The 21,826-nt window shown below is 45.9% G+C and overlaps 1 protein-coding gene and 1 pseudogene across 1 annotated transcript in view; one reads left to right on the forward strand and one right to left on the reverse strand.

The window, feature by feature from the left end:
* The first annotated feature begins 96 nt into the window (after nt 1-96).
* Nucleotides 97-21,826, forward strand: part of LOC110127355 (ADAMTS-like protein 3) — a 219,630-nt gene continuing 197,900 nt past the window's right edge. The window contains exons 1-2 of the mRNA XM_070478277.1: nt 97-345; nt 1,777-1,881. Coding sequence (XP_070334378.1) covers nt 1,813-1,881 — 69 coding nt within the window. The 5' untranslated portion in view covers nt 97-345; nt 1,777-1,812. The remainder of the gene's footprint in view (nt 346-1,776; nt 1,882-21,826) is intronic.
* Nucleotides 2,456-9,663, reverse strand: LOC110127354 (6-phosphogluconolactonase pseudogene; annotated as a pseudogene).

Genomic DNA, 21,826 nt, shown 5'->3' on the forward strand with positions numbered 1-21,826 from the left:
AGGGCGCGGGGTCGACGCGAGGGCGGGCGGGCGCCCGGGCGCGCCGTGCACTTGCCGGGCGGTGCAGGTGGCGGCGCGCGCCCTCAGCTTCTGGGCCGGGGCCAGCGCCGCGCTCCGCACGCCCGGAGGGGGCGGGAGAGGCGGGGCGGCCCCCGTCCCAGCCCCATTTAACTTCTCGGCGGCGGCGGCGACTGCGGCGCCGCGGGCTGGAGGCCGGCGTCGGGGAAGGTCCAGGTCCCGGATCCCGCACGAGGTGTGGACCGGGCCGCTCCAGTCCGCCTCTCCCCAGCGCGCGCCGAGCCCGCGCCGCCCGGCTGCACGTCCCGGACGCTTCTGCGGCGCCAGGTGGGTGCTCGGAGCTTGGCGCCCGGGGGCGGGAAGGCTCTTCCACCGCGGGTGTGTGGGGGGAGCAAGACAGCGCAGTGGGGTTGAGGGGCTCCGAGCTGCAGGGCACGACTCGGTTCCCGGGAACTTCAGGACCCGGGCGCTCGGCGAGGCTCGGAGACCTCTGGCCGGGCAGGCTCCGTGGGTCCCAGTGGTTTGGGGAGAGACATTCGGGGACGCTTAAGCGTGAGGGAACTCCACCGACTTTGGGAATCTTCGGGTTGGGGGCTTTCTAGGTAGAAAACGGGCTGACAGCAGCTAGTGGGCTCGAGCGTCGGAAGGTCCGGCCGCTTGGCAAGCGGGTTGCGAGCCCCTAGAGCGCCAAGGGCTGCGCGACGCGCCTGCCGCGGCCAGCGGGCGTGCGGGACCGGGGCGCAGCGGGGGCGCGGGGACCGCCAGGCGGCGGTTACTCGGAGGAGGAGTGCGCGCTGGGGACTGCTGATGCGAGCGAGCGAGGTGGGCGCACCGTCCCAGGGCCCCGCACTGGCCGCCTCCCTTCGGCCCAGAGTCGCCGCCTCAGGTCGGAAACAGCAGCACATTTGCGGATCGCATTAGGCCAGGCCCTTAATGCTTTCTCCAGATGGAGAGAAGCCACCGACCCGCCCCCGGACACCAGCTCGCCAAGGCGCCCGCGAGGCGAAGCGAGAGGCGAGGGTGACCTTGGCTTTTCCAGGCTCGGCCCATCCTGATTTCCCTGCAAACCGTCAGGAGGACCCCGAGGAAAGCCCCCGTTTTCTCCAGCCTCCCGCTGGTTTGCCCTCACCCGCTTTTAGGAGATTGTGCTCGTTGGCTTCTCCAAGGCTCTACCCTCTGAACCCCGCCTCACTCAGCTCTCTGGCTGCAGGGCGGGGGCTCCGAGGAGGATGAACGGTGTTCTGGTGGGGAAAGCCTCGCACTAGTAGACCTGCATTCCAGTCCTAGAATGGTCACTGTCTTGCGGTGTGATCTTAGGCAGGTTCCTTCCCCTCTCTGGGTCGGCTTAGTAGGGCTTAGACTCATTTGTGCCTGAAGAAGCAGAAGCTGGCAGGTGCCCTAACCCTTGGCTCCACGCTGGCTTCCCTGAGTCCGATGCCAACAGCCACACCCTACTGCTGACAAATGGGCTGGGAAGTGGTTGGTGCAGAGATGGCTTGGCTTTTGGAGGGCTGGAGGTATGGGCTGCACCGTGCAGGCGGGTCTAGCTGCGCTCCTGACTTTGACATGGACTCCTCCTAAAGAGAGCCCCAGACAGCCTGTACTCTACAGTAGGTAGCTCCATCCAGGGCCAACACAAAGCTTTCCAAGACAGTATGTGGGGCTCAGGGTTCCTCCCTCTGTTGATCTGGTAAGTCATGAGTGTTGCCACTGCTGGGTCTGGAGCTGAATGGAAACCAAATCTTTCCTTCTCTTTAGGCTACGAGTGAGACGCCCCGCAGGAGACCCGACCCCATGGCCTCCTGGAAGAGCCCCTGGTGGCTGCTAATGTGGCTGATCTTCATGCACTCTGCCCTCCTGCAGGTAATAAGATGGGGAAGAGGAATGGTAGGCATCCCTCAGTTTACTTAGGAGTATTATTCTAAATCACCTAAGATGTGGTATGACTGATGTTAATCGCATACCAAAGAGAATCTAATTTTGTTTCTTACCTCCAGCAAATGGTATTTCTCATTGCCTTAGCTATAAGATTAATCCAATCCCTTGGGTCCTCTCTGAGTCCTAATATCACAGTGGATACTATATACAAGCGGTGACTTGGGGCTGCAATGGATCCTGTCTGTTTCAGTCTGGAATGGCTGTCTGCGTGTGCCCTGGAGAGCCACATGGCTGCTGGAGGCCAGGGCATGATGAATGGGCAGAGCCCAGGTTCTGGCCTTAGCTCAGCCACTAAATAAGTATTCTGTGTGTATGTCCATCAACACATATTATACTGTTTTGTAGTTCTTTTTGCTCTTTCTTTCTCCCTGTCTTCCCTTTTCTCCTTTCCCTCCCTCTTTCTTTCTTTATACACACAAATACTCTTTCTAATAACTGAGTCACCTAGAGTCACGGCACATAGCCTGAGCCCCCTGGCAGCTCTGGTGGCCATGCCCTTTCAGCTTCCACCGGCACAACACTGCTTTTCTAAAATGAAGTCTGCAGTGGGTGGGCAGCGGGTTCCAGCCCCGGGAGGCCTCTGCCTACTTGGGCTGTAGCATCTCTTGGAATGCTTCTTGAGAGGCAAGGTCAGGAGTTGAGATGCTGCCTCTTCCGGAAATCAGCAAAGTCTCCCCGTGCAAAGCTGGACCAGGGTGGTGGAGACCGGTTTTCCTCCTCATCCTCCCAAATGCGCTTTAGAATGGCTGCCTTGCCTGCTCCACTGGCCATGAAGATGACAGTTCTAGCTGCGTTCAGCAGGGAAGTGTGAGGGTCCCGCGCTGCCGAGGTGGCTGGGGGAATTGCCGATGGGAGTGACTCCTGATCATGCAGGAGATTGGGGTCTGGGGAGGGTGAGCAGGGGGCTGTCATTGGGATCTACACCCAGAATCAACAGATTGAAAACCGGAATGGAATCCCTTAGGAAGGCCAGTCTCAGCTTCTTGGCGCAGTTCTCAGCCGCCGCCTCCTCGAGCAACTTGGGGCCAGTGGTGATCACTTGGCTGGTGGGGCTGGGCTGCATGGTGAGCAGGTAGATCCTGTAGAGGCTGTCTGGGCTTTCGGATTGCTGGAGGGGAAGGGCAGGAGGTGCTTGTTGGAGAAACCCAACGTCCAGTGAGGAGGCTAGCGGACCGGTGGCAGGGCAGCAGTGGCCCATGGCTCAGAGCCCCCGCATCCAGATGAGGATGCCAGCAACAGGCCAAGTGCAAAGCTGCCCACTGTACTACTGGTTGTGCCAACAACCAGCCCAGCTCCTGCAGGCTCCGGAAGATGGAGTGGAGGCCACCAATATGCCTGCCCTATGCAGCCTTTCTTTAGTCTCTTGTCTTTCCCACCAGTCTAGGGGGGACAGCTCTAGCACTGTATCATCATATACTTCCTGGGCAGATGCTAACAAAGGAAGGAAGTTTGCTTTGCTTGAGAGGCAATTGGGAATAGCTGAGACTGTGGCAGAGTTGATGGTACCTTCTCCATCTCTTAAGGGCAGCCTCTACTCAATTCCAGCCATCATTACCAAATGACAGTGCAAACTCAGGATTGCTGAATCATATTGTTGCTCAAGATAGCTAGTTATCCAGACCTCCTATGTGATCTCCCAGTTTTTAAGGGTTGAAAGCCAGACAAATATATTTGTAGACTGGATTCAGCCAAGCAGTTTGTTGATCATTTAGGTGCTAACTCGTGTCCGACTCTTTGCGCCTCATGGGCTGTAGCCCGTCAGGCTCCTCTGTTCATGGGATTTCTCAGGCAAGAATACTGGAATCGGTTGTCATTCCTTTCTCCAGGGGATTGTCCCAGCCCAGGCATCGAACCTGGGTCTCCTGCATTGCAGGCAGTCTGCTGCAATTGCATGTGGATTGCACGTGGATTCTTTACTGACTGAGCCACCAGGGAAGATGCAGAGCAAGATTTCCTGGCTGTCCAGTGGTTGGGACTTCGCCTTCCAGGGCAGGGGGTGTGGGTCTGATCTCTGGTAGGGGAGCTAGGATCCCACATGCCCTGTGAGACTGAAAGACCAAAACATAAAACAGAAGCAGTTTTGTAACAAATTCAATGATGACTTTAAAAATGGTCTGCATCAATAAAACCTTTAAAAAATAATAAAGTGCAGAGCACATCTAAGTATTTTGTCCTGAGAGCTGCTGCGAATCCGTACCGCACCCTGTGTGAGTTAGAACATGCTGGTCCATTTGGTATCTTGTGTGAATTAGAACAAGGCAGCCCCTCCCTGATCATGTAACTTGTCATCACATGGCTTAGTGGCCTCTGTACTCTCAGGGTCTGGCAAAGGGCCTGATGCTTAATAAGGCTCTAACATCTCTTAGATGGGCTTGTGCACATAAATAAAGAGATACACCCTGAGAGAGATTAATCAGACCTCTCTGCTTCACATTTTACTCTCGGACTTAGTGTTTCTAAGGCCCCTTTCAGCTCCAGTGTCCCATGATTTCTGTGACTCATACAGAACTGGTTAGTGAGGTACAGCTTCTCCCCCAGTATTCACTTTATTGATGCTTCCCCATCCACATTTTAATAGATAGCTTTTATTAGAACAGATGTAAATCTTTTCAGGATTTACAGAAATCTTAGGATTTCTGTAGTCAGTGAGGTATAGCGTTGCGGCATGGTGGGTGGAGACTTTCTTTTCCATCTCATCAGATCTGAAACAGAGATTTGTTCCTGGTCAAATGGGGCTGAGGCTTCACAGCACGGGGTTTCATTTTGTTTTCTTCCACTCTATAAAATTAAAGTGAGCTTTGAGGCAGTCTATTGACCTTTGGCCAAGGGTAGTGTCTTCCCAGCTTGAATCACTTACTGACCTCTTTTGAATTTTTCCATATCTGTGTGGCTTGGCAGTGTTGTTTCCATGTATGGGGCAGTGTGTGCACAGGAGGTTGTAAATGGAGATTTCAGGCTAGTTGTCTTTATCATTTGCAGCATCAGCTGTTGGAATCCCAGCTGCACCACTTCAAGGCCTGTTATACAAACATCTCTGCATCTCAGTGTCCACATTTGTAGAGAGGGGGTGCCTGCCTCACAGACTTTTCTGGCAGAGTTAATCCGTTGTGAATGGGAGAAAAAAAAGCTGTCTAGTATGACTTCCCAGGTGGCTCAAAGGTAAAGAATCTGCCTGCCAGTTTAGGAGATGTGGGTCTGATCCCTGGGTCAGGAAGATCCCCTGGAGAAGGAGATGGCAACCCACTCCAGTATTCTTGCCTGGTGAATCCCGTAGACAGAGGAGTCTGACAGGCTACAGTCCATGGAGTCACAAAGAGTGAGACATGACTGACTGAATGACAAAACAACAACATGTAGTAAAAGCCCTTGATATATTAACCTTTTGAAGCAAATGTTGTTGTCGTTCAGTTGCTGAGTCGTGTCTGATTCTGTGACCCCATGGAGTGCAGCATGCTAGGCTTTCCTGTCCTTCACTATCTCCCAGAGTTTGCTCAAACTTGTGTCCATGGAGTCAGTGATGCCATCCAACCATCTCATCCTCTGTCGTCCCCTTCTCCTCCTGCCCTCAATCTTTCCCAGCATCAGGGTCTTTTCCAATGAGTCAGCTCTTCGCCTCAGGTGACCAAAGTATTGGATCTTCAGCTTCAGCATTAGTCCTTCCAGTGGATATTCAGGGTTGATTTCCTTTAGGATTGACTGATTTGATGTCCTTCAAACAAGCGAAGTGCCTGTAATTTCTGCTGGGGAACTGTAGGGGGCACCTAAGAGGCATCAGCTGAGACGAGAGAATACTGCAGAGGCTGGAAGGTGGGACTTGATCTTCTCAGGGAAGGTTCTTGCAGCTGTGGGTGGTCCCATCACAGGGCCTGGGTGAATGTTATAGTGAAAGCTGTGGGTGGTCCCATCACAGGGCCTGGGTGAATGTTATAGTGAAGGCTCGATCAGTTTCTGCTCCTACCCAAGGGTTGGACACTTGGTTATCTCCTTAGTGTCAGCCTGGATTTGTTTCAAAGGTGCCCCTCCTCTGAGGATTTGGTTGTTTGGGGGGCCCTTGGAGTCTTCTTTTAAAAATAAAAAAAGAAAAATTTTTTTGCCACACCACATGGTATGTAGGATCTTAGTTCCTTGACCAGGGATTGAACCCACGCCACCTGCATTGGAAGCACAGAGTCTTAATTAATCACTGGACAGCCAGGGAAGTTCCCTTGGGGTCGTCTTTAGTCTCTCTCAGACGGTAAAAGCATCTGCCTACAATGCGGGAGACCTGGGTTCGATCCCTGGGTTGGAAATGATCCCCTGGCGAAGGAAATGGCAACCCACTGCAGTACTCTTGCCTGGAAAATCCCATGGACGGAGGAGCCTGGTAGGCTGCAGTCCATGGGGTCTCAGAGAGTCAGCAGACACGACTGAGCGACCTCACTTTCACTTTTCCTTATAAGTGCTGCCACCACCATGCTGAAACTGAAGCTCCAGTACTTTGGCCACTTGATGTGAACAGCTGACTCACTGGAAAAGACCTCGATGCTGGGAAAGACTGAGGGCAGGAAGAGAAGGGTACGACAGAGGACGAGATGGTTGGATGGCATCACAGACTCAATAGACATGAATCTGAGCAAATTCCAGGAGATAGTGAAGGACAGGGAAGCCTGGTGTGCTGCAGCTTATGGGGTAGCAAAGAGTAAGACACGACTGAGCAACTGAACTGAACTGAATGAATCATTCTGGGGTTTTTTTGGCTGCATTGGGTCTTCTTTGCTGCACGTGGGCTTTGCTGCAGTTGGCTAATGGAGAGTTAACAGCGCTGTGAGGCTGAGATACAAGGAGGAAGGGATGTGCCAATTCACTTAATAAAAACTAGATTATCTTTATTGAATCAGCTAAAACTGAAGCCTTTATAATCACTGACCACAATAATCGTGATAGATTGCAGAGCAAGCCATGAGGTCGGCAGCCTCGTGTTTTCCTAACTCACTCTTGACCATTTCTGGAGGAGCTCGCTGTTCCCTTCAGTCAGGCAGCTGGAGAGGCCTCCCCTCTTCCTGTCATGCCCTGGCCCTGGATGCTTCCTGTTGCTCTGGGCCTTCTCCTCAGGGACCCAGATCTTCCCTGAGAAGACAGCTGCTGCTGTTCCAACCCTCTTCCAGCCTTCTTCATTGAGAAGTCTCAGCTCAGGCAGATATAAACACAGAGCCAGTCACGGGCTCCAGCAATGCTTGGCCAAATTCAATCTGTTTCCATGCCTCCATGCATTCTTGGGCAAATTCACTTGCATTTATTTTTTAAATTTTTTTATTTATTTATTTTTAGAGTTTTGGCTGTGCTGTGTCTCCGTTGCTGTACACCGGCTTTCTCTAGTTGTGGCGAGTGGGGCTACCCTCTAGTTGTGGTATGCGGGCTTCTCATTGCAGTGGCTTCTCTTGTGGAGTGCAGGCTTTAGGGTCCATGGGCTTCAGTTGTTGCTGCTCCCAGGCCCTAGAGAACAGGCTCTGTAGTTGTGGCAGGTGGATTTAGTTGCTCTACGGCGTGTGGGATCTTCCTGGACTGGGGATCGAACCTGTGTCCCCTGCATTGGCAGGTGGATTCTCAACCACTGGATCACCAAAGAAACCCTGCATTTATTAAAAGTCCAGTCCAATTTAAAATTTCAATTCCCCACTTGATTTAAATCTCATCTCCCTTCTGTCTAGTCTAGCCTTAACACTGGGCTCCAGGTAACTGAAGTGGGGTTGTACTGGGGTCCATTCTCCTCTCACCTTAACCAGTGGTGAGGACTGGTTTGGAGATCTTTCTTCCTTTTAGTTGCTCTGGGCCCAGCTTTCCTGAAGTTGGAAGCGAGGAGAGGGTATGGGGAGAAGGGCAAACAGCTGTTAACTGGATGCCACTGTCTGGCCCTTATCATCATCTGTCCGGCTCTCACTGACTCTCTGCCCCCCTGGGCGGCACGTGTGAGTTCTTCAGAGGGTCCTGCAGCGCCTGCCTGTTTTGAAGCAGGAGGCTCAGCTCCGGCCTGTCTCATACTGCTGGGATCCTCTTCCAGGCAGCCCAGTTGAGTGGATGCTGGCAGAATGGTTTGAATCCAGATCCTTTGGTGTTGACCACTAGATCCATGGGCTTCCCTGGTGGTTCAGTGGTAAAGTATCTGCCTGCCAATGCAGGAGACACAGGAGGCTCAGGTTCGATCCCTAGCTTGGGAAGATCCTTTGAAGAATGAAATGGGACCCATTCCAGTATTCTTGCCTGGAGAATTCCATGACAGAGGATCCGGGAGGGCTACACTGTTTACATCCTTGCTGTGCAGATGGTGGGGGTAGAGGCTCCAGCGCTGCCTCCTCCCTGTCTGGCCAGCTCCCTTCAGTTCTCCAGTCTGTCTCTGCCAGGACAGAGCAGTGGATCCAGTCTAAGCTGCTGCCCACCTGGAGAGTGGATCGACAGTCCCTCCTTGCAGGGATCCCTGATCTCTATGAGTGATTCCTATTTTTTCTTCAGTGCATCTCAGTTCTCCTTCTTAGAGGGGAAGGAGTGAGGTGCTGGCTGGTGTCCCTTCTTAAGGAACTCCAAGGGAGAGATCCACCTTATGTTGGTAGTTCTCTTTATTTTTTCTTATACATTTTTTAATAGATTTTTTTTTTTGGATGTGGACCATTTTTTAAAAAGTCTTTATTGAATTTGTTATAATATTGCTTCTGTTTTATGTTTTGGTTTTTTGGCCACAAGGCATGTGGGCCCTTAGCTCCCTGATGAGGGGTTGACCCTGCGCCCCCTGCAGTGGAAGGCAAATCTCAACCACTGGACCCCCCAGGGAAAGCCTGGTAGTTCCCTTTAGAGTGTGGATACTTAGATCCTCTTTGTCATCTGCTTTGCCCCCTAAATTCCAGTGTTTTGGCATTGAGAAAAGTCCCTGTAAATATTTTGATAGATACCAATTCTAATCGATAGAACTGATTTTAATTGGTTCTAATCCTAGGGCTGGGGCTTCCTAGATGATGCAGTAGTAAAGAATCTGCCTGCCAATGCAAGAGACACAGGTTCTATCCCTGGGTTGGGAGGATCCCCTGGAGGAGGGCATGGCAACCCACTCCGGTATTCTTGCCTGGAGAATCCCATAGACAGAGGAGCCTGGTGGGCTACACCACAATCTTTGGTGGCTCAGTGGTAAAGAATCTGCCTGCAATGTAAGAGATCTGGGTTCGATCCCTGGGTTGGGAAGATCCCCCTGGAGAAGGCAATGGCAACCCACTTCAGTATTCTTGCCTGGTGAATCCCATGGACAGTGGAGCCTTGCAAGCTACAGTCCATGGGGTCGCAAAGAATCAGACACGACTTGGTGACTAAACAACAGCCATAGCAAGTGAACATTTTTGATCATTTATTTGAATGCATGAGTTTCCGACTCTTTGTGACCGCATGGACTGTAGCCCACCAGGCTCCTCTGTCCATGGGATTTCCCAGGCAAGAATACTGGAGTGGGTTGCTATTCCCTCCTCCAGGCGATCTTCCTGACCCGAGGACTGAACCAGCGCCTCCTGCACTGGCAGGCAGATTCTTTACCATCGGAGCCACAGTCTTATCTCTGACTCTTTCTAAAAGCTTAGATCCAGAGTTCTGCTGTTCGCCCTCATGCTCCCCCCTGGCAGCCTCAGTCACTCTGCTGGTTTTTCTCTCCAGAGACTCCTGCCTGGGGTTATCATCTGAGGAACCAAGTCTCATGGTGATTCAGGCTTTCAAAGATAGGCTTTTAATATTCTCTTCAAATAGGATTTTATCTACACTGAAAAGACAAAAAAGTGTGTATTTTTACATCAACTGTTAAATGTAAACATTGGAAATAAAATGGAATTTTGATAACTTCCTTCCCCCACCCTCCCTCACTCTTTTTCTCTCTTTCTCCCTTCCTTCCTTCTTTCCGTTCTTTCCTTCTCTTTCTTCCTTTCTCTCTTGTTTTCTCTCTCTTCCTTCCTTTCTCCTTTCCTCCATCCTTCCCTCCCTTTCTCTCTCATTTTCCTTTTTTTTCTCTCTCCCGTTCTTTCTTCCTCCCTCCCTTCTTCTCTCTCTCTTTCTTCCTTTCTTCTTGGTGACCTCACTAAAATGGAAGAGGCCCAGTATCTCTGAGAGGTTTCCTCCTGCCTCTTCCATGAGCTGCAGATTAATATACCCATGAACTGCTGCATGCTTCCACCAGGATCCCTTGGAGGCCTCAGTACTCCCTAAACTGAAGTCCTCCCCACCCACCTAGCTCTGTCTCAGTGCCCGGATTCTCCATGTTCTGCTCGTTTGACCCAGACTCCCTGGTCTCTCTGGAGACCTTCTTCTCGATTGCCCCTGCCCCATACCCCTCAACTTCCCCTTTTCCATCTCAGAAATGGTTCTTCATTCAGTTTTGTCCTCTTGGTTTCCACTGACACTAAATTTGAAGAGTAAGATATTTGACAGCATGGAGTATGAAGTAAAGATGAACAAAGTTAGTCTGTGGCTACGCTGGAGAGGACCTTGCCGAGCATGCTAAATAAATAAATGATAAAGAGGGCTTGGCTCAGTACGGAAGCCTTGGGCGTTGATCAGGAGGTGATGGGAGAGACGCTATTAAGAGTCCATTGGAGGGACTTCCCTGATGGTCCAGTGGCTGAGACTCCACACTCCCAGTGCAGGGGTCTGGATTCAATCCCTGGTTGGGGAAGTATATCTTGCATACCACAATGAAGAGTTCGCATACTGCAACTAAATATCCCAGATCCTGTGTGCTGCAACTAAGACCTGGAACAGCCAAAGAACTAAATAAATAAATATTTAAAAAATTTTAGAATGACTCCATTGGACCACTAGGAGCACATTCGAGTCAGAGATACTTATGACGTTGTTGGTACCAGTGCAGGTTGGAAATGATGAGAACTTTAACTGTTTATGAGTACGTGGGATGGGAGATGGGGGTTAAGTGGGGAGAGGGGTGGGGGAGTTAGTCATTTACCAGAGGGTGTGATTCTGGTCACCATTTTAGAGCCTGAAAGGATAGAACTTGACTAGTGATTATGAAGGATTGAGAGAGAACAAAGGAAGTATGGAAGATTCCTTTAGGTTTTGAGCTTGCTTTAGGAACTCAGCAGGGTGAAAATTCACCCCAATCTTGGGAAATTGTCAGTTATGTTTGAAGGAGTCGTTCTGGGGCAAGCTGTGAATTGCAAAAGATGAGGCACTGAATAAAGAAAATAGGTAATACTCTTTGAGAAGGGAACCAGGATGATTAGAAAGGTTTTAAGGAGCAAAGTGAACACTTCAGTATATATGCATTCCAAAGGGAAGCAGTCAGGAGAAAGGGAGGGATTAAGGATCCAAGAGGAAAAAAACAGTTATATGCAACAGTTTCATAACAGGAGGAAAAAAAAAAAAAGCAGGCAGTGTTTCCCCTCCACATTGCTAATGGGTCTTAAAGCAGCAAAGCTAACATCTTATGGAAACCACATTTCAAGGTCTATGATTGTGATTGCTCTCAGTTTATTTTTACAAAGATGCTAATTTCCATAAATAGCATGGAAGCATAAAGCAATTTCCTCTCCAAGTATTTTATGCAATTACTTTCTGGAATTTGTCAGCACTGAACAGCTCCAGCCAATGTATGCTATAAATTATTGTGGTCAAATACTCAGAAAGGCATTTGTTCCCTAAGCCTTCATTTATAAATATAATAGCATGTTATGTTGAAAAAAAATTTTTTTAAAGGAAGAATAAGTATTTTATTAATAAAAACTCATTGTTAGTATTAAAGGAATCTGAATTCCCTTCACTCTCTTTTGAAATTTCATTTTTTTCTCCTGATTTAAAAGCATGAAACATACTCATTATAAAAAATGTGGAAAATATAGGAAAGGACAAAGATGAATAAAATCACCTTTCATTCTAACAGCTGTTAGGATTTTGTTGTATATATTTCCAATATTCTTAGTAGTAACATGTATATGTATCTTTTAAAAAGTGATTACACTATATTTGGATAACTTTGTAAAGATTTAACAATATAAGGCATATTTCTATGTATTAGATATTTTTATTTTTATTATCACATTATAATAATATTTAATGTCTTCATAATATTGCATCATTTGGTGTGCTATATTTTATTAACTAATTCTTTACTGCTGAACATTTAAGTTCATTAGTTTTTTTGAAGTTGCAAATAATGCCACTATGAAAATATGTTTGCAAATCCATCTTTGCTCATATTTGTGATTATTTTCTTTGCATACATTTCTAGGAAACTGTATTTGTTGAAGCAAAATCTTGGGGTCAAAAACTATGTGCAGTTGTAAGATCTTTGATTTATGCTATCAAATTGCTTTTCATGGGACTTCCCTGGTGGTTCAGTGGCTAAGACATAAGCTCCCAATGTGGGGGCCCATGTTTGATCCCTGGTCAGGGAAATAGATCCCAAATGCCACAACTAAATATACCACATGTCACAATGAAGAGTGAGGATAGCTTGTGTCACCACTAAGACTCAGCACAGCCAAATGAATAAATAAATATTTTTTTTAAAAATTGCCTTTCAGAAAGCATCTATAAAAATGTCATCTTACTTCACAGCAGTTGGCAGTGTAAGATTTAAGGAAATCTTAGTAGTGAGAGATTCTTAAAAATACTTTAGGGCCATTTGTATTACTGCTTTTGTGTATGGTCTCTTTGAGGCATTAGAAATAGAATAAAAGATTTTATTTTCATATTTTTGCCGATTTTTCAACTGAGAATTTCTCATTAACCTGTGTGTGCCTTTTATAGATAAAGAATATTAGTCTTTTGTCCTTAATATATTGCAAATGATTTCTCTGTTGTATCATTAGTATTTTCATTTTATTTACGTTTTTTTGATGAACTGACATTTAAAATTTTCAAGTTACCTACTCTAGAAGTCTCTTTCTCTTTTTAAAATATTTATTTATTTATTTGGCTGCATTGAGACTTAGCTGTGGCACATAGATTCTTCCTTGCTGGCATTGCCTCAAGTCATGTGGGGTCTTAGTTCCCCGACCAGGGATCAAACCTGTGTCCCCTGCTTTGCAAGGCCAATTCTTAACCACTGGACCACCAAGGAAGTCCCAGGGGGTTTCTTGAGAATCTCACAACTGTTGAATTTTGAAAATAAAAGGAAGCTGTGACTCTCGAGAAAAGGAAAGAGCATCTTTAATAAGAGAAGGAGTCAGGCAACAACGCGGTATGGAAGCTGTTGACTAGTCTGGTTCATCCCCTGTCTCACACCTCATGTCCTTCTCCGGCTGTTCTTCAGCAAACAGTCGCTCCTGGGACAGAAACAAGGGGATGCAAGGCAGTGAGCACCGGGGGACGTGCTTTGGGTACAGAATGAGCACTCTCGGAGATGAACTGGAAAACACACATGGTTAAAAATAAATGGTAACAAAGGAGACCTGACAAACATATAGTTAATATTTCTCAATAAGAGCAGAAAAAATTCAACAACATGATCAAATAAAACTTTTCTCACTCTTTTTCTTCAGGTCTTTATAAATCTTAATGCTGCAGTTTTTGGCCCTGATTAGAGTATTACCAAAGAGAACTTGGGGCCAATCTGATTTTTCACCCTTGTTTGTGTCTCACTTTTCTGCCATGATACATACATGATTTCTTCCTTATCCTGAAGTCCATATTTTCATCTGGACATGATGTAGATAATTTTTAACCTTCATAAGCATGTACATGTGTTTCTGGAAAGGTTTTTTTATTTTAGTGTGCTCTTCAAATCTGTGATGTTTTTATTTTTACCATTTTTTCGCTAAGCTCACTTCTTCTGTCATCTTAAAATGTTTACTTGTATTTATTTTTTAAAATCGGAGTATAATTGCTTTACAATGTTGTGATAGAAAAAAAATTTTTTTTTAACTCTTGTATTACTACTTGAACTTTTTAAAAGCAAGATCAGATTCTTTATAATTTATTTGGAGTAATTTATCTAGTGATACATGTTCATTGAGTGCATTTTTCTTATTTTTTTTCTATTTTTAAAACTTTGTATGCATCAGTCTTGTGAGGGTTGTGTTCCAACAGGGATTCTCTTTATAATGAGGCTCTGCCCCACATGTCTGTCATCTTTCTCATCAGACTAGCAGGCTAAGAAGAGCATGTTCTTCTCTTGGTGATGAAAGAGACACATGAAAGCAAGTCCAAGAGTACAAGGGTTTTCCTCATGCATTCTGCTTATGTCATTTCTGTAAAATCCCACTGGCCAAAGCAACTCATGTAGAAGACCGTCAGAGGGAAGGGCAGAGCAGGTTATATGGCCAAGTCCAAAATTATTGGAGTGGGCTAGATAAAGAAGATTGGTATATATACACACAATGGAATACAATGGAATATTACTCAGCCACAAGAAGGATGACGTAGTGCCATTTTGAGAGATGTGGCTGGACCTAGAGAGTTTCATACAGAGTGAAGTAGGTCAGAAAGAGAAAAACAAATATTGTATAATACTGCTTGTATGTGAAATCTAGAAAAATGGTACAGATGAAATTTGCAAAGCATAAATAGAGACACAGACATAGAGAACACACAGACGTGGAACACGCAGACATAGAGAGCATAGAGAATGAATGGACACAGAAGGGGAGCTGGGGGCGGGAAGAATGGGGAGGTTGGGATTGACATATATACACTACTCTGTATAAAGTAGGTAACTAATGAGAACCTACTGTATACCACTGGAAACTCTACTTAATGCTCTGTGGTGACCTAAATGGAAAAGAAATCCCAAAAGGAGGGGATATATGTACATGTATAGCTGATTCACTTTGCTATGCAGCAGGAACAACATTGTAAAACAACTATACTCCAGTAAAAATTAATTTAGAAAGATAAAAAATAAAGCTGCCTAAATTATAAGCCTCCCCCCAAAAAATCCCAACAAAATTATTGGAGTGGGCAAGTATGCTCCTCCCTTAGAGATTGTCTGAATGTGTGGAGTGAGGGGTGGGAGTGAATATTTTTGAACAATCTATTCTAATCTGGCAAAGCCAGGTAATATAGTAATATATATATATATATAAAGCCAGGTAATATACCTCATTTATTACCTCATGAGGTAATATACCTCAAATATTACCTCATGAGGTAATAATTACCTCATTGCATTGAGGTAATATAGTACCAGAGAGCAAGCTTCAGTAGCTACACTGACACCACCGTCACAAACTAATATGCTTGAATTGGGAAGGGTCTCAGTAATGAGGAACTGTAGCCAGGTCTCACCTCATGACATGAAGCTAGTGGCTTTTCATCATGAGGTAGGTGTGCCTATTAGAGCGGGAGGCTCTGACCCCTTCCTTCCTGTCTGGTCATTGTTGCTCAGTCGCTAAGTCGTGTCTGACTTTTTGAGCCCCTGTGGACCACAGCACACCGGCTCCTCTGTCCTCCACTGTCTCCTGGAGTTTGCTCAAATTCATATCCATTGAGTCGGTGATGCTATCTAATCATTTCCTGCTCTGTCGCCCCCTTCTCCTGCCTTCAGTCTTTCCCAGCATCAAGGTCTTTTCCAATGAGTCAGCTCTTTGCATCAGATGGCCAAAGTATTGGAGCTTCAGCATCAGTCCTTCCAATGAATATTCAGGACTGATTTCCTTTAGGGTTGACTAGTTTGATCTCCTTGCAATCCAGGGGACTCTCAAGAGTCTTCTCCAGCACCACATTTCAAAAGCATCAGTTCTGCGGTGCTCAGCCTTCTCTGTCTCACTCATAATTTCAACTCTAGCCCTAGTCTGTAGCAAGTAGAAATTTAAGAATTGATTCCTCTTAATCCCCTAGTTCAGTGTTACTTCAGCTTTTTAATTGTAGCCCACAGGAGGAAGTGCATTTTATTTTTAAACACTTTTTATTTTTGAAAGATTTTTTAAAAATTGGAATATAGTTGCTTTACAGTGTTGTGTTGGTTTCTGCTGTACAGGAAAGTGAATCAGCCGTATGTGTACATAGATCCCCTCTGTTTTGGATTTCCTTCCCATTTACGTGACTACAGAGCACAGAGCGGAGTTCCCTTTTCTGTGCAGTAGTTCTCATCAATTATCTATTTTTATACACAGCAGTGTATCTATGTCAGTCCCAGTCTCCCAATCCACCGCACCTCCTCTTCCTTCTTGGTGTCCATACGTTTGTTCTCTGTGTCTGTCAAAATGCATTTAACACCGTGACTCAGTTCATGTGTATATCTATGCATTCATATTTCTGGAACAAAAATTTCAGAAAACAATGCTAATTCTTTCCATGAGTGGTTCACTATGGTATTTGTCTTTTATATCCATTCCATTCCAACTGATTCTATGAAAAAATGGCTGGCTAAGACCCAATGAATTTCATCGCCCGTTAATGGGCTGTGTTTACAGTTTGAAAAAAACAAACAGTGCCTTAGTTCACAGTCTCCATTCTAGGGTTACTTTTGTGCATGTTGATCTCCTCCTCTGATATTTGGCTGGAAGGAGGGGGTTGAAAAATGAGGCTCCTAGCACAGCTTTTAAATTCTGGTTGGCCATCACCTAGTGTAGCCTGCTTTCCTGGGGTGCTATGTCCCCTCATTGAACCAACTGTTGCCAGTGGTTTCCATTTAAAGCTACAGTTTCCAACATGATTGGTTATTAAGGTTCTTCCAAGCTATCTAGATGATCATATACTTCTCCTCCTCTGACCTTCTAGCATGATGAATCATATTAATAGGTTTTCTAATACTGAATCCTCCTTGTGTTCCCGGCATTAACTGTACTTGGCCATGACATACTGCCTTTTTAATATTCAGCTGGATTTGGTTTGCAAATATTTTGTTGAAAAGTACTACATCTGTATTCATAAGTAATGTTGGTTGGTGCTATATTTCCCAGGTTTTTAATATCAAAATTTTTGTTAACTTTGTAAAATGGATTGGAACATTTTCCATCATTTTTTCCTTTTCTGGATCAGTTTATATAGCACAGGAATAACCTATCCTTGGAAGGTTTGAAAACAAAATAAATGGTAGTTTTACCTTGGTAGTAAATGGGACCCAAGACCTTTTGGGGGAAGTAGTTCTTTGACAACTTTTTAAACATTTTTCTGTGATTACTGGATTATTCAGGTTTTCTCCTGCTTCTTTAATTAATTTTGGTAATTTACCTTTTCCTAGAAGCCTTCCATATGAACAAAAGTCAAAAATTTTTTGGACTTCCCTGGTGGTCCAGGGGCTAACACTTTGTGCTCCCAATGAAGGGGGCTTGGGTTCAATCCCTGGTTAGGGAATTAGGTCCTTTATGCCACAGCTGAAATTTTGCATGCTGCAACTAAAAATCCTGCATGCTGCAAACTAAGACCTAGCACAGCCAAATAAATGCATAAATATATATATGTATATGTATATATATATATATATATATAAAGTTAGAAATTTTATAGGACAGAGGAAAGGGAAGTATTTTGTCATTTTTCAAACAAATTTGTAAATTATTTTGCTTTAGTTTCTGATCTTTCCCCACCCCACAGCCCAGAGTATGCAGCCTGTAAAGTTTTAAGTTTTTAAATGCTCAGTTTCGAAGTGCTCCATTTTATGAATGTGGCAAGCATATTTAACAATTCATTTTTTTCCAAACTTCTGTGAGTACTGGACAGTGAATTTTATTCTCTGCATTAAGTAGTGTTGTTCTCATGTATCCCCTTTCTTTCTTCATCGGTTCTTTCTGTCTCCTCACTCCCCACACGAATTCCTGTTTAGTTCTAGAGGGGAATGGTCTGTCTCTTTATTTTCCCACCCTTTGATTTTACTGATCTTTGTCTTCAGGAACTCACCAACTCCTTGTCTAGCAGTTTTTGTTCACAGAGCTCATTCTTTCCTGAAGAGGAATAATGGGTCCAGGTGTTAGCTAAGATTGAACCCTGCTTCCCTATTTTCTGATCTTACCTCTTGGTTGCTTTGTAGTTTTTTAGGATAAATAATGAAATCTTCAACATGTTTATTCACAAGTATTTTTCTTAATTACCAAGTTGTGCCTGTTCACACTCCCACTCGTGACTTAGGAGAGTGCCCTTCTCACTGTGTGTGTGTGTGTTCGTCAGACTCTTTGCAACCCCATGGACTGTAGCCCACCAGGCTCCTCTGTCCATGGGATTTCCCAGGCACGACTTATGGAATGGATTGCCATTCCCTTCCCCAGGGGATCTTCCCCATCCAGGGATCGAACCCAAGTCTCCTGCATTGCATGTGGATAATCTTTAATACCTGAGCTACCAAAGAAGCTCTTTTCACTGTATGGCCACCAGCATTTGATATTCCTAAAAAATGTTGTCAGTTTAGTAGCAGTCCAGACATTTTAAACTCTGTCACCATTAACATATATACACTACCATGTGTACAATAGATAGCTAGTGGGAAGCTGCTATATAGCACAGGGAACTGAGCTGGGTGCTCTATGTTAATAACCTAGAGGGGTGGCGTGGGAGGGGGGAGGAGGTCCAAGACAGAGGTGATGTGTGTATACATACAGCTGATTCACTTCATTGTACAGCAGAAACTAACTCAGCATCGTAAAGCAATTATGCTCCAATAAAATAAAGAACTGTCACCCTTAAATCTAGATAGAAATGGCCACCTTGGTTATGAGAGCTGGGAATTCTGAGTGGTGGTGTGCTCATTTAAAGGTACGTGTTAAGCTATGTTATAAAGTGAATAAGAAATTAGTCTATAAGGAGGTCAAACCAGTCAGTCCTAAAGGAAATCAACCCTAAATAGTCATTGGAAGAACTATTGCTGAAGGTGAAGCTCCAATACTTTGGCCACCTGCTTCGAAGAGCTGACTCGTTAGAAAAGACCCTGATGCTGGGCAAGATTGAGGGCAGGAGGAGAAGAGGGTGGCAGAGGATGAGATGGTTAGATAGCATCACCGACTCAATGGACATGAATTTGAGCAAACTCCAGGAGATAGTGGAGGACAGAGGAGCCTGGTGTGCTGCAGTCCATGGGGTCACAAAGAGTCGGGCACGACTTAAGGAGTGAACAACAATAGCTGTAAGTTATGGAAAGAGAGACCCATACATATTAAGGTCCCCCAAATAAGGTGCCAGTCAGGGAGGGGGATAAAACTATAAGCAAGACTTTGTGCTCAGTGAAATCTGGGGGCAAGACTCTAGGAGAGTTTGGAAAGGAGAAAGCCCTGGGGTGCAGGCAGGGACTGTGAAGACTCTCTTGCTGCCTGGTTTGGTTCTCTGGAGCCTAGGGGATGACCGTCCCTGCTGGGGTGGAACGTGGAAGCCAGCGGTAGGGAGGAGCCAGACTGAATGCATGGGGCATGACCACCCTTCTGGAGAAAGGCTTGTTCATTTGCTGGCAATTATTGTAGTCACCCTTCACTGATGCTGAAACGGAAGAGAGGCAGGAATTGCTGGAATGGGCAGAGGGAAGCGGGTCCAATGCCCTGAAGCTGTTAAAGTGAAATTCCTTTCAGTGCAAACACTTCATACTGAGAACGTGGAGCTTCCTTTCCATGCAGTGGTGGTTGGTAGGACACCAGCGTATGTATGGAATATACTTACTCCCTACCTCTGTGGCTCTCTGAGGGCGGCAGGCCCTCCCAGGACCCCAGCCAGTCCTTTGCCTCCCTCCTCAGGACAGGCTTGGTGGCCTGACATCTTGGAGGGAGCCCAGGGGCTCCGGACTGACCTGCAGGCCCTCCACCCGGTCCCTGGGAGGTCCAGCATGTGGCAGGCATCTGTGGTCACAGCCCTGGGAGGAGGGGCACCAGGGCTGCTCACTCTGTAAACACTTTCTGGGATGTGTTAGCAGCTCCCCTCATCAGAGCTGGGAAAGCATTTGGTGCACGGAGCAGGGAAGGAACGCGTGGAGTGGCCGGGGGCTGTGCCCTGATGGGCTCTGTGCAGCTCCTGATGCAGGGAGGCCATTTGCTGGGTGATGCCCACTCTGCATCTGACTGATTCCTTGTGGATCCTTAGGAGGTTCTTAGCAACTGGACACTTTAAAAATATTTTTTTTTATTTTGGGGGGCTACACTTTTCGGCATTCAGGCTCTTAGTTCCCCAGCCAGGGATTGAACTCCCCTACAGTGGAAGCTCCAAGTCTTAACCACTTGACCTCCAGGGAATTTCCCCAGACACCTTTTTTTTTTTTTTTCTGCTGGTTTTCTAGTTTGTTTTTATTTATGAAAATTTTTATTGGAATATAGTTTCTTGGCAATGTTGTGTTAGTGTCTGCTGTGCAGCAAAATGAATCAGTGAGACGTTTACCTGTATCCACTTTTTTTTTAGATTTCCTTCACACTTAGGTCACCACAGAGCGCCGAGTGGAGGTCCCTGTGCAGGTTCTCATTAATTATCTGTTTTATACATAGTAGTGTATATATATGTCAATCCCAATCTCCCAGTTCATCCCCCTTGATATCCATAAGTTTGTTCTCTATATTTGTGACTCTATTTCTGCTTTGCAAATAGGGTCATTTGTACCGTTTTTCTAGATTCCACATATATGCATTAATATACAATATTTGTTTTTTTTCTTTCTGACTTCACTCTGTATGACAGGCTCTAGGTCCATCCACATCCCTGCAAATGGCACTATGTCGTTCCTTTTTATGGCTGAGTAATATTCCATTACATACAGGTACCACATCTTCTTTACCCATTCCTCTGTTGATGGACATTTAGGAGCAACCAGACACTCTGAAAGACAACTGAAAGACTGGGGACAAGGGTTGGGAAACAGCCCAATCCATGCGAGGGAGTGAACTTGCCTCACTCTATTTTGTAGTTAATTGATTAAATTGTCTAGTAGATAGGCACATACACATATATGTACACAGACAGAGCAATACATATTATATGCTGATATAACCCTTTATCTTTCTACAGTGGGACTTTGGTGAATCCCTCAAGTGTGACAGGCCACATACCTCTGTCCTTTTTGGCCTCACTGCTGATTTGTTCCTGTATTGTCAGTTGATCTTCTTTGATGCCTACCCTAGGTGTATCAAGGGAGATTTGACTCCCAAGGTTCTTCCTTGCCAGCACAGACAGATGTTGAGTTTTTTTCCACTTCAGCAGTCACCAGAGGAAGCTTGTCTTTCAAAAGACACATGGAGGAACCTCCCTGGTTGTCCAGTGGCTAAAACTGTGCTCCCACTGCAGGGGGCCTGGGTTTGCTCCCTGGTCATGGAACTAGATCCTGCATGTCGCAACTCAAGATCCTGCAAGCTGCAACTAAGACCCAGCACAGCCACATAAATAAATAAATATTAAAAAACAGACCCATGGCACACAGGACATGTGCACGTGCTAAGCTGATCCAATCGTGTACAACTATTTGTAACCCCATAGTCCACAGCCTGCTAGGTTCCTCTGTCCGTGAAATTCTCTAGGCAAGAATACTGGAGTGCATTGCTGTGCCCTCCTCCAGGGGATCTCTATGACCCAGGGGTCCAACCCGTGTCTCCTGCATTGGCAGGCGGGTTCCCTACCACTAGTGCCACCTGGGAAGTTTTTTAGACTGTCATGTGGAAATACTGAGCTCAGAGCTTTGTTTGTAATTTAAGATTGTGAGATTAGCACATAATTCTGAGATTCAATGAATGAATCCATTGACTGACAACCCCTGAGGTCAAGATAGAAAGTCATCTTAATGAAAAGCTAGTATAAGACAGGAAAAGTGCAAAAGGCGCCCTAATGTGTGTTCAGTATTTATAATTCACAGATTTTTTCTTCTTTATTCGTTGATAGTAAGGTGAGTTTTGCTTTCCGGGTGGTGCTAGTGGTAAAGAACACACCTGCTGATGCAAGAGACAAAAGAGACACGGGTTCGATCCCTAGGTCGGGAATATCCCCTGGAGATGGGCACAGCAACCCACTCCAGTATTCTTGC

Source organism: Odocoileus virginianus, chromosome 16, assembly GCF_023699985.2.
Source record: "Odocoileus virginianus isolate 20LAN1187 ecotype Illinois chromosome 16, Ovbor_1.2, whole genome shotgun sequence".
Classification (NCBI taxonomy): domain Eukaryota; kingdom Metazoa; phylum Chordata; class Mammalia; order Artiodactyla; family Cervidae; genus Odocoileus; species Odocoileus virginianus.